General features: G+C 42.9%; 1 protein-coding gene across 1 annotated transcript in view; it reads right to left on the bottom strand.

Annotated features, from left to right (window-relative positions):
- RIN2 (Ras and Rab interactor 2) overlaps positions 1 to 12,860 on the bottom strand; it is a 150,430-nt gene that overhangs the window by 33,877 nt on the left and 103,693 nt on the right. Inside the window, exons 7-8 of the mRNA XM_006860645.1 lie at positions 5,766 to 5,857; positions 1,256 to 2,401 (exon numbers count right to left, since the gene is read on the bottom strand). Of these exons, the coding sequence (XP_006860707.1) occupies positions 1,256 to 2,401; positions 5,766 to 5,857 (1,238 nt within the window). The remainder of the gene's footprint in view (positions 1 to 1,255; positions 2,402 to 5,765; positions 5,858 to 12,860) is intronic.

Below are 12,860 nucleotides of genomic sequence, written 5' to 3'. Positions count from 1 at the left end.
TTTAGGAGCTGCCTGGAAAGATTTGTAGTTCTGTGGGCTGTTCTGCTGAAGGGATGAGGTCTCTGAAGTGAACTCTTAAGAGCTAAACTTCTGCGGGAAGAAAATTCCTCCAATATTCGTTCTGGGGATGGGGGTGGAGGTGTTGTTGTTGTTGTTATGTGCCATGGAGTTGGTTCTGACTCACAGTGATCCTGTACAGGGTTTCCAAGGCTGTAAATCTTTACGGGAGCAGAAAGCCTCATCTTTCTCCCGCAGAACAGTTGGTAGTTTCGAACTGCTGACCTTGCAGTTCGCAGCCCGTGTCGTAACCACTATGCTACCAGAGCTCCTGGGGGGTGGGGGTACACACTGCTTATTTCTCTTGGTCAAAGTAAGTATTAACAATTCAGTGCTTGAGCAAGGTTATAAAGTATTTCTCCTTGACTTTGTGGAAAACACCTTTTGTGCGACCTCCCAACTATGTTACTTATTTTAAAGGACTCCTGGTGTGGTGCAGTACTGGACTGCGAGCCACACGGTTGGTAGTTCAAACTCACCAGCTGCTCCTTGGAAACCTTAGACAAGGTGGCTATGAGTCAGAACTGACTCACCAAAACTTAACAACAACATAAACCTGGTGTGGCGCTATAGGATAAGTACTGGACCACAAGGTCAGTTTGAACCGCAAGGCTTGCTTCTGAGTGCTGGCAACTTCTGATAACTGAACCAGGGCTTCTGGCACAGGTGTGTTCACCGTGAAAATCCATCCTGGTGCACATCCATGGCCTTTACACACTTGTGAGTGTGTGCTACATCTTAATAAAAAAAAATCCCCAGACAAACCAGAATGCGCTGTCTCCCAGGAGACCTTTCTAAGTATGCCCAACCTGCAGAGAGACACACTTTCCGAAAACTCTTCAAAGACATTTAACACACACAGCACACCTGGTCCACATGGCACACGTGGTCCACAGGACACCCCTGAAGGCAAAGTAGCACAAATCCCTTTCCCAGCAGAATCATCTCACAGTTTGTATCAGTTGCTTCCTAAAACATTTCCAAGCATGGCATGCCAAGAAGAATGCAAGGTCTCCTTTAAGAAGCTGACTTTTGATGTGCATGGGTGAGGGGATGGGGTTGGTTGTTTTGAATTTCTCTGGGAATCGTACAAGGTACACTTACAAGACCAACAATATGCTTTATATTAAAAAATAGTAAGCATATCCTTTAATTGTGTATATGCATATATATAGAAATAAAGGCCATGGGAACTTACCTATTTGGTCTTCGGGGATCAAGGACTCGATAGGAGGGTCCAGCTCTGAGCTCTGAGACAGGTAGTTCTTGACCTGGGTCATGAACTGCCGGATGGTCTGCAGCAGGTCGGTGCTGGACACATGGCACTCCTTGTTCTCCTGCAGAAAGCTCACATAGTCCTGTACCAGGCACCCAAAGTAGGTACACTTGTCCTGGGACAGTTCAGCGATCTTCCTGACCATCCTCTTCTCAGGGGTCATAAAGGAGCTGAACACACCACTCATTTTCCGGAGCTGGGACTTGACGATCTTGGGTAACACAAAGGAACTGTTCCTCTTCTTGGACTTGATTGGGGGAGGCATAGTCTCCTGGTCACTCTCCCCTTCATAGTCCTCTAGGCTGCTGTTAGTGTCCACCTCGTAGCCAAAGAGAGGCATACTGCGGTCAAACTCCAGGGAGTCGGAGGAGGAAGTAGAAATGCTCATGTCGCTCAGCCTCTGTCTGCCTCCATTCCATGGGGGCCGTGACTCAGAGCAGGGAGGCTGGGCCCTTGTGCAATCTCCTGGTGTCTCCGAGGGCGGGGCCCCACCTGGGCTGCCAGCTGTGCCCAGCTCCGGCTCGTGGCCGGTTCCAGGCCAGCCCCCAGATCCAGGCTGGCTATGGTTCAAGGTCTTTGCACTGCCTTCTGCCTCAAGAAAAGAAGCCTGCTTCTTCAGTCGGGGCGGAGGGATGGGCGTTGGTTTCGTTCCAGGCACAGCTACGTTCCCATGTTTGTTATGGTTGACTGTTTCTGGCATGCTCTCCTGGGTCTCAGTCCTGGACAGCTGAGGGCTTGTGTGGAGACTATTAATAGTGGGTGGCGGGGGCCTGGGTGGGGGAGACCGAGGCCTTTCGGTGCCATTCACATTTGGAGTCCTTGTGTCGGGCCGCTGCAGGCTTCCACTGAGGTCCTGGCTGTGCACTTTCAAGAAAAGAGGATTAATAAAACACAGGGCTCCGTTGCTCTGGCTGCACTCCAGCTCTGAAGGCGTCCTGGTTTTTATAGAATGCACTCCATTTATGAGGCAGAGTTGATGCGAGGCGGGACAAGCACCGTCTGAGGAGAGAGGCCTATGGGGAGGTGGAGGGTTTGGGGGTTGGTTGTCAGCTGGAGAGCTCCAAAAATCTGAAAGTTATTATCAGTGAACACAAGAATGTAAATACAATACACTCGGGCCATTCCTTCACAAATTCAAAAAGCACACTGTGTTACAAAGGGCATCTTTGGAGTGAAAGGCATTGATCACACTTGGTTTGGGGTTGTTTGTATGTGTGTATGTGCAGGAGCATGTGCCTTTACTGAATTCCCTTACTGGAAAGAGTTGAGAATATGCCAGGCTCAGCTGTGGGCCCACAGAAAGGCTCTAGGGACTTTCTACCTTCAAAGTCTTTCAGAAATGGCTTGGCCAGTTTACAGCTTCAACCCAGCCTTTTCATAGGTATGTTGGGAGGGGAAAAAAAAAAAGCTGGAGTTGTTACAGTATTAGCTTGAGAAAAGTCAATGAGGCTGCCTACTTAACAAAAATGGAGTCAATGTGCAAAACACCACCACCCAGTCCCACTAGCTTCCTCTGAGGCACCCTGGGCAGAGCGGCCACCAGGCAAGGAATCGGGACTCGAAGTTCCCCTTCCATAGGCAGGACTGGCAGCTGCGTCGGGGAGGGTGCGGTTTACACAGTTTATATGAGGTTTTACGTGTTCAGCATTAAAACCCAGCAAGAAGGAAAAATATACTCATGGGTCCATCCCATCAGCAAAAAAAAAAAGAAAAAAAACAAAAGAACTCGACAGCAAACATAAAGTGCTGGTTCAAGCATTTAGCTTGGTGGCTTCCCAAATCCAGTAACCTCCTTAACAAGGCTATAACTATTAAATACTCTGGAGACCTGCAGATTGTTTACTGCATCTATACCACTCGTGTCTCCTTGTTTTCTGTGCAAATTGAGAAAGGCAATGGTGGTGAGAAAGGCAATTTCCTTTTGGAATAACTTCTTTGCTCTCTCTCTTTCACGGCCTTGCTGTGTTTGCTTATAGTATGTTCCCAGAATGGCTGGTGTCATATGGGGAAGGCTTCTGTTGGCAGCCTTTCCCCACATGGTCTGTGCTGTAAGCCATGGTCTGGTATTGAAATGTGTGACCCAGCTTTGTGGGCCTTCTCTGTGTCCTTCCTTCTGTCCTCTCTATTGTTGTTGTTAAGTGCTGTCGAGTCAGTTCTGACTCATAGTAACCCTGTATAGGGGTTCTCAGGAGCACCTGGTGAGCTTGAACCACCAATCTTGCAGTTCAAATAGAACTTGAGGTCTAGTGCTTATCCTACGGCGCTACCCCAAAACTCCTGTCTAGGTCTGTGCTATTCAGCAGGGAGCCCACAGCCACACTGTAGCCACTCAACACTTGCAATGTTGCTAGTAAGTGGAGGAATGGAATTTTAATATTACTGTAATTTTAGTACATTTAAATGAAAAACTGGTACTCAATTCAGGCACTGGAAAACTTTTAAGTATGTAAATTTAGTGAAATTTAAATGCAGATCATGAAAATTTAATGCCCAAATTCAGGTGGACTTTAAGTGTAAAACATAGACTGGATTTTAAAAAATGAGCATTACACAGGAATGAAAATGATTTCATTAATAACTTTCGATATCAATTGTTGAAATTATAATATATTAGACATACTACATAAAATGTACTATTAAAATCAATTTTAGTGGTTTTTTTGTGTGCATGTGGCTTTTTTTTTAGCTATGAGAAAATTTTAAATGACCTATGGGCTCCTATATTTTTCTAGAGGTCAGTACATGTCCCACCCCCTTGGGTCTTCCTTGGATTTCTGCCATAGCTGTAAGATTTCAAGGTGTGGTGCTGTGGATTAATGCACTGGACTGTAAAGTCAGTTTGAACCGCAAGTTTGGTGTTTCAAGCTCACCAACTGCTCCTAGGAAACCCTATACAGGGTTGCTATGGGTCAGAATTGACTTTATGATACTTAACAACAACACCACACCTACCTCACATCTGTGTTCTTTCCCCATATAAATTATGAACACTGGGGTTAGGGGAGACATTGGGTTTAACCACTGGATCTTACTTAGCAGCGGGGAATACTACCTGCCACACAGACCCTCTACAAATAGTTATTGGATGAACAAATAATTAAGGTGGTGGTGTGCAGTGGAGTCGATTCAGACTCATAGGGACCCTGTACAGGGCTTCCGAGGCTGTAAATCTTTACAAGAGCAGAAATGCTCATCTTTCTCTTGAGGAATGGCTGGTAGTTTTGAACTGGTGACCTTGGGTTAGCAGCTTGATTCGTAACCACTATGCTACCAGAGCTCCTTAAGTAAGGTAGGTACAGGATTTTACAATGTGATTTCTATTGTGAACATTGATAAGTCAAAAGTTGAATAAGCATTAATGAGACTTCATTTGCTTCAGGGTAATGGCTGTTTGCACAACCAGAGTGACAGTGTCAGTGACACTTCAACCTCTCAGCCCAGTGCTGAACATGGCCAGGGACCATGGGGAGGGAGTTCACCAGAGAAGACTGAGGCTTGACTCATGCCTTCATGATGCCTAGCATTTAGTGGATTATATGAGCTTCAATTCAGAATAATACTTTAAACTCTTTTCAAAGGTATACAAATCTTAATTGCAAGACATGGGGCAACTATGAAATGGAAACATTTATGTGGTCCTGCATTTTGACCAGCATTTTCTTTCCCAAATCATCAAGTAGACACATGTGGCAATTCTTGGAAGCAATCTAAGTTTAAGAAGGGCACTTGAAACTGTCAGATTTCTCTATCAATTATGCAGGCCATCTTGGAAATAAAGCCTGCTTTTCTTCATCAAATACTGCTTTTCCTCAGCAGATGCCACAGAAAGGAGAACAGATACATTGCAGATGTTCACAGTACATTAGAACTTTGAGTTTGTGGGTAGTCCAAACTCAGTAATGGGAGAAGCAGTGGGTATCTGGGGGACACCCAGCCAAAATCAGCACCAGTCTGTTTGAGAGTAGGCTGCATATTGACTTGGAAAGAGAATCTCACAAAGTCTGATTCAGGGATCTTACGGCCTTGAAAGCTGCACTTTGCCATGGAGATGAGATTAGTTTCAACTATGTTGTTGTTGTTGTTAAGTGTTGTTGAGTTGGTTCTGACTTACAGCTACCCTGTATGGGTTTCAAAGAGTAGCTGGTGGGATTGAACCATGGTCCTTTCAATTAGTGGTGGTTATGTGCCATGGAGTCGGTTCCAACTCAGAGCGGCCCCGTATAGGGTTTCCAAGGTTGTAAGTCCTCAAGGGAGAAGAAAGTCTTATTTTTCTCCCACAGAATAGCTGTGCTTATCCTACAACACCACATCAGGACTCCTATTTTTAATCACAGGTGCATTTAATATAACAATATAGCCTTATTCTGCTTCACATCAATTATAACCCAAGTGTTTATTCTAAGATGTGCCCAAGGAAGGGGCACCTACTTACTCAGTCCCAGTTGGGCTAGTTCTTCCAGCTGAGCCTCCGTCTTGGCTGTTGAAATGGCATAAGGCAACTTCAAAGTAAATGGCAGAACATCCCTGATTTTTCAGAAAAGAAAGCAAATGTTTATAATGATGTGCCATGCTTCTATCTCTTGCTTTCATTTTAATCCTAAATTCTAACTTAAACTGTTTGAAATGTTCTAACTAGACAGCATATCATATCCATCCAGAACTTTACAGGTGACAGGATTCACTGTTTAATAATCCGGCCATTATTGTCACATTCAGGAAAGACTGAAAGAGAAATTCCCATGGTTTCAGGATCTGCAGTGGGAAGGGAATTTTCATGCTGAGTGGCTAGCAGGTATCTAAAGTTAATATCAGAACCACTGACTGTTGGTGGATCTACCATACATATATGAAACGTTCTGTACTAATATGCTTTGCTTTGTTGCTGCTATTGTCGTTAAGTGCTGTTGAACTATTCCGACTAATATGCTAGATGCCAGCTTAATGGTTGGCCTTGATTCCCTGAGCAGGAATGTGTAATCCTAACCCAAGATTTATTAACCCTATTGCCTTAAATATGGCAGGGTTTCAATGACTATCTGCTGGTTTTACTTGGGGTGTCTTCCAGCTGGAACTCACTGTCCTTTATACATAGGAGATAAAACTCTTACTACTTTTTTTTTCTTCATTATTTAAACATTTATTTGCTATGTATCAGGCAATATACCTTTTTTTTTCTTTTCTTAAATGATTTATTGTGAATTATGTGACAGTTTACATGGGAGAACATTAGTTTTACATTCATTCTATCAAATATCCTCTCATTGCCATGGTTACAATCCCCTCCATGCAATCCTTCCCCTGTACCCCCCAGGTCTTCAGCACACAGTTGCTCTCCCTCTCTGGGTCTAGAGTCTCCAGCTGCTCCATCGCTCCACATCATCATCTCTGGCTCCATTTCAGGCATCACTGCTTCTCTGGGTAGGGTCTCGCTCTCTGCTCTTCTCCCTTGATGGTCCTAGGGACCTCCGCACCTAGACTGAAAAGTTAATCACTCCCCTCCTTGCTATAAAACATCCACCCTTACATTTCCAACCCTCACAGTCAGTCCTGATAACAATTATTCACTATTGTATCACAAGAGACCTGTCTGCATTTCGTTGCTTCAGCCCTGCCTAGTCAGATTGAATACTACTCACTGGAGATTCTACCTTCCTCCAGGTCCTCTGGGTCTAGGTTCCCTCTTGAAAGCTTGTAAGCCAGTCACTTGTTGCCTTTGTAGCCCCCCACCCCCCATTTTTGGTAGCCAATGTCCAAGTTGCCCATCCCTGTCTACTCTGTGTGTGGAGGGGGTGGGAATGATTCTTGCTGTAAGGACTTGTTCCCTCTTTTGAGCTACTGCTTCCATAGGTGTAGGTCTTACTACTTTTTAAGGCAGTGCTTCTCTAACTTTAATGTGCCCAGCAATCCCCTGGGGACCTTGACAGACTGCAGATTCTGGTTCAGGCGGTCTGGTTGGATCTGAGAGTCTGCATTTGTAATAGGTTCCCCAGTGATACTAATGCTAATGCTACTGGTCTCTGGATCACACTTTGAGAAGGAAGGCACGTGACCAACCCTGCCTCATGTCACCAATCCTGCACTCAAACAGCATGCTGCTACATGAATCCAGGCAAACACAACAATCACAGAGCACTAGGTCCAGTAGGAGAGCCAAGGTGGAAACAGGTTGTTACTGCTGGGCAAAGAGGCATGACCCATGCTCTTCTGCTTCCTCAGAAATGGACAAAGGCAGATCTAACAAACTTTTGTTTAGTTTCATATGCCAGGGCTGGGATTATACTCTGGAGTTCCCAGGGGCTTGGCATACACCTTGCCTTTAGAGACAGGAGGAAAGAAAGCGTTTTCTGAATGAATAAATGTTCATTGACAAGAGTGACTTACCAGTAGTATTGATCCAACACAGAATTTTTTATTAATTTATTCAACAAGTATTTATAATCACCTATGAATATGAAGTGCCAGGCACTGTTTTCATGTGCTGGGAACATGACAGACAGAAGTTCCTGCTTCACTCCAGTGGATTTCCAAAGACAATAAACAAATGCAGTTTATGGAGTGTATGAGAAGAGAATATGTGTTATAGAGAAGCGAGATAAAAAATGTGAGAGTGTTGGGGTGACCATGGAAGGTTGCATTAAGGAGGTGGTATTTTACTGAATAGCTTTAACGGGGGGAGCATTCCAGGAGGTGTAAGTGGCAGGTGCAAAGGTCTTGAGATGGGAAAGGGTCTGGCAGGTATGAAAACAGCATTGGGACTGGGGTGGAGTATGTGAAGGACAAAACTTGGGGCTTTGGCCTGCATTTTGTCAGCTCATGATGTCATGAAAATTTCCATCAAAGAATATAACTATATTAACCAATTGGCTGTTTAGAGTAAGATTGGGCAACATTCTGGACTCAACTAAATTAAATCTGGATGACTGTGAATTTTAGAACCCTTAAAGCTGTTGACAATGAATAACAAATTAATAAAGTTAATTAAAAGGGCAAAAGGTGAACGAAATTTACTAGTGTCACAAAGTGCCCTGGTGTGGATAAGCACAGGACTGATAAGCACAAGGTTAGCAGTTTAAACTCACCAGCTGCTCTCAGAAATCCTATACAGCGTTGCTATCAGTCAGAACTGATTCGATGGCAGAATACACTAAGTATCACAAAAACTCTAATGTACTGTCTGGTCCAGGAAAGGTTGTGATCCCAATCATAATCTTATTTATAAGTTAGTGGGGTCCAGCTGATAAGAATAGAGGGCATATGTACAAGAATACCCACACTTGCAGATAATACCCACTTGACCTAGCTTCGATAACTGGATGATCAGAGCTCAACTAGAAGAAGAAAGAAGAGGGGAAAAAAAGTAATCTGATACAATTTGATGAACTTGACCTACACCTATGGATGCAGTAGCTCAAAAGAGGGAATAAATCCTTACAGCAAGGATCATTCCCACCCCCTCCATACACAGAGTAGACAGGGATGGTCAACTTGGACATTGGCTACCCAACGTGGGGGGGCTACAAAGGCAAGAAGTGACTGGCTTACAAGCTTTCAAGAGGGAGCCTAGATCCAGAGGGCGTGGAGGAAGGTAGAATCTCCAGTAAGTAATAACCAATCTTTCTAGGCGGGGCTGATGAAAGAAAATGTGGATAGGTCTCTTGTGATACAATAGTGAATAATTGTTATCGGGACTGATTGTGAGGGTTGGAAATGCAAAGGTAAATGTTTTGTACTAAGGAGAGGAGTGATTAACTTTGCAGTCTAGGAGCAGAGGTCCCTGGGACCATCAAGGGAGAAGAGGGGAGAGCAGGACCCTATCCAGAGAAGCAGTGATGCCAGAGATGGAGGCAGAGATGGTGATATAGAGAGATGGAGAGGCTGGGGACTATAGACCCAGAGAGGGAGAGGGGCTGTGTGCTGACGACCGGGGAGCAGGCTTGTAGGGTATACCCTTTGGTTGGTTGATGATACATGGAGGGGATTGTAACTATGGCAATGAAATGATAAATGATAGGATGAATGTAAAAAGTAATATTTTCCCATGTAAACTATTACATAATTCACAATAAAACATTAAAAAAAAGTTAGTGGGAACTGGAGTTTTGTGACATCAATGTATCATGCAAAAATACACCTGTATGGCTGCAGCAATTTAATTAAAATCTGTCTTCAGACAATTGGAATAAAAAGGCACAAACAACAAAACCAACCTATGTTTAAGTTTTTACATTGCTCAATACAGTACCTGCGACTTAAATATCATATGACTAGTTTGGATTTTTCTTAATGATATAGATGACAGGAAACCACACCTGCCATTCATTAATGAATGGTTTTAGGCTTTGATATACTAGAAAATGAGATGTTGTACATCAGCCTGTTGTGCCAGCTGAAGAATGCATCATAGATCCTTCTCTGCACATACAGGCCAAACAGGACACCTCCTTATCTACATCTGTTAAAGAAAGGATCCCGATTCCAAAACTTGCAAAACAGACAAAATAAAGTCATTACCTTTGACATAAACGTTTCATTGGCGTTACCGTACAGCCACATTCTAGATTGTTTTCTTTTTACTGTCCTCTATATATCTTATTTCTAAAGGGGAGGAGACTAGTCTTGTTGAACAGCTACTATTACACTGTACCAAGCATTTTAGCTCACACAGAGCCCACACACAACCCTGGAAGGAAGATATGATTTCTCCCTTTGCACAGATAAAGAACATAAAAAGGAGGAGAAATCCCTGGTGCACACCTACCATGCTAATAAGGGGTGAAGTAGGATGGGGGATGGAGATGGAGAGGCAGACTAAACTCAGATGTACTGGATCCCTAAGTCTGTGCAGCTGTGTAGTGTAGTATAAAACCTAAGGGCTTTGGCATCAAAATAGGCCAGGAGGTATAGCCCATATGTGCTACTCATTCATTGAATGATTCTGGACAAGTCATGCACTTTCTCTGAGCTTCATGCTCCTCATTTATAGGGTTGTGGGGTCTACCACTGATATAGAAGCCCCGCCCCCCCCAATTTTATTGTTGTTATTTGCTTTGTATTGGCTCTGACTCAACGCAAACTTTTGTATAGCAGAATAAAACACTTTCCTGTGCCATCTTCACGATCATGTTTGAGTTCACTGTTGAAGCTATTGTGTAGTACCTCCAACCCAGGGGGGCTCATTGCTCATCTTCTTGCACTTTAACCTATTGGGTTTTCCTTGGCTAATTTTCAGATCTTTAGGTCTGACATAGTATAAAAGCTCCACTGAACTCTGTCCACTATGGTGACCATGCTGGTATCTGAAAGCACAACTGCAAGCGTCACAGTAGCACACAAGCCACTGCAGTATGATTAACTGACAGACAGGCTTTGTTGTTATTGTTAGGTGCTGTTGAGTTGGTTCCGACTCACAGAAACCCTGTGTGCAACAGAACAAAACACCGCCTGGTCTTGTGCCATCTTTACAATTGCTGCTACGCTTGGGCCCATTGTTGCTGGCACTGTGCCAATCCATCTCATTGGGGGTATCTCTCTTTTTGGCTCTCCTTCCACTTTACCACACAAGGTGTTATTCTCCCAGGACTGGTCCCTCCTGATAATATGACTTAAGTATGAGAGAAGAAGTCTGGCCATGTTGGCTTCTGAGGAGCATTCTGGTTGTACTTTTTCCAACACAGATTTGGAAGTCCAGAAGGACTTCCAAACTCCATAACTCAAATGCATCAATTATTCAATGGTCAACCTTATTCATACAATTAAGTGTTCATTGTCAAACTTTCATATGCATATGAGACTATTGAAAATACCATGGCTTGGGTCAGGCGCACCTTAGTTCTCAAACTAATACCTTTGCTCTTTAACACTTTAAAAAGATCTGGTGCAGCAGATACAATACGTTCTGTCTAATACAATATGTAGTTTGATTTCTTGACTGCTGCTTCCATGAGTGTTGATCTGAGCAAAATGAAGTCTTTTGACAACTTGAATCTTATCTCCACTGATATGGATATTGTTTATTGGTCCAAAGGTGAAGATTTTTGTTTTCTTTTCATTGAGATGCAACCCATTGAAGACTGTGGTCTCCAATTTTCAATAGTAAGTATTTTAAGTCCTTTTTGCGTTCAGCAAGCAAGGTTGCATTATCTGTTAATGAGTCTTCTCCTAACCTGATGCCACGTTCGTCTTCCTATAATCCATCTTCTCGAATTATTTGCTCAGCATACAGATTAAGTATGGTGAAAAAATACAACCCTTGCACACATCTTTCCTGATTTTAAACCATTTCATGTCCCCTCTTTCTGTTTGATGCGTGATGTTCTTGATGTCACCCCACAATTCTGGTTTTCGGTCATTAGTGTCTAAAGCATCAAATGTGTTCTTGAGGTGATCTCTAAATTCACATTTTGATTCTGGTGGGCTTGTTTTTATTTTCTTTAGCTTCAACCTGAACTTACATCTGAGCAGTCTATCGTGCCCTTGTTTTGACTGATGATATGGAGCTTTTTCACTGTCTTTTTCCACAGATGTAGTCAGTTTGATTTCTGTGTGTTCCATCTGGTGAAGTCCATGTGTACAATCAACTTTTTTATTATTCAAGAAAGTATCTGCAATGAAGAAGTCATTGGTTTTGTAAAATTCTATCATGCGATCGCCAGCAATGCTTCTATCACCAAAACCGTATTTTCCAATGACTGATCCTTCCTCTTTGTTTCCAAATTTTGCACTTCAATTGCCAGTAATTTTCAATACATCTTGATTGCATGTTTGATCAATTTCAAACTGAAGAAGTTGGTAGAATTCTTCAATTTCATTATCACTGGCTTTAGTAGTTGGTGCATAAATTTAAATAGTAGTGGTATTAACTGGTCTTCTTTGTTGCTGTTATTGTTAAGTGCTGTAGAATCTGTTCCAACTCTTATCGACCCTATATATAGGGTTTCTGAGGAGCAGTTGGTGGTTTTGAACTGCTAACCTTCTGGTTTCCAGTCCAGTGCTGAACCTACATCACCACATCAGGAGTCCATTTTATAAGAGTAGGCAGGTGAAACCAATATCCATAAGGCAATCAAACACATGAACTTTTAAAAACACTTAAGTTCAGTCTTCCTTGTAGACATATGGATACTATCCTATCACAGACAGCGCTGTACTTCAAGACAGAACTTGATATATATGTTCTTTTTGATGATGAATGCGACACCATTCCTCTTCAATTTGTCATTCCCAGCATAGTAAACCATGTGATTGTCAGATTCAAAATGGCCAATATCAGTCCATTTCAGCTCACTAATGCCTAGGATATCAATCTTCATGTGTTCCATTTAATTTTTGACAACTTTTAAATTTCCTAGATTCATACTTTGTATATTCCATGTTCCAATTATTAATGGATGTTTGCAGCTGTTTCTCCTCAATTTGAGTTGTGCCTCATCAGCAAATGAAGTTTCCAAAAGCTTTACTCCATTCATGTAATCACAGTCAGCTCTACTTTGAGGAGTCAGTTCTTCCTAGTCATATTTTGAGTGTCTTC

Source organism: Chrysochloris asiatica, unplaced genomic scaffold, assembly GCF_000296735.1.
Source record: "Chrysochloris asiatica unplaced genomic scaffold, ChrAsi1.0 scaffold00039, whole genome shotgun sequence".
Taxonomy (NCBI): Eukaryota; Metazoa; Chordata; class Mammalia; order Afrosoricida; family Chrysochloridae; genus Chrysochloris; species Chrysochloris asiatica.
This window is presented reverse-complemented; position numbering and strand designations above follow the sequence as displayed.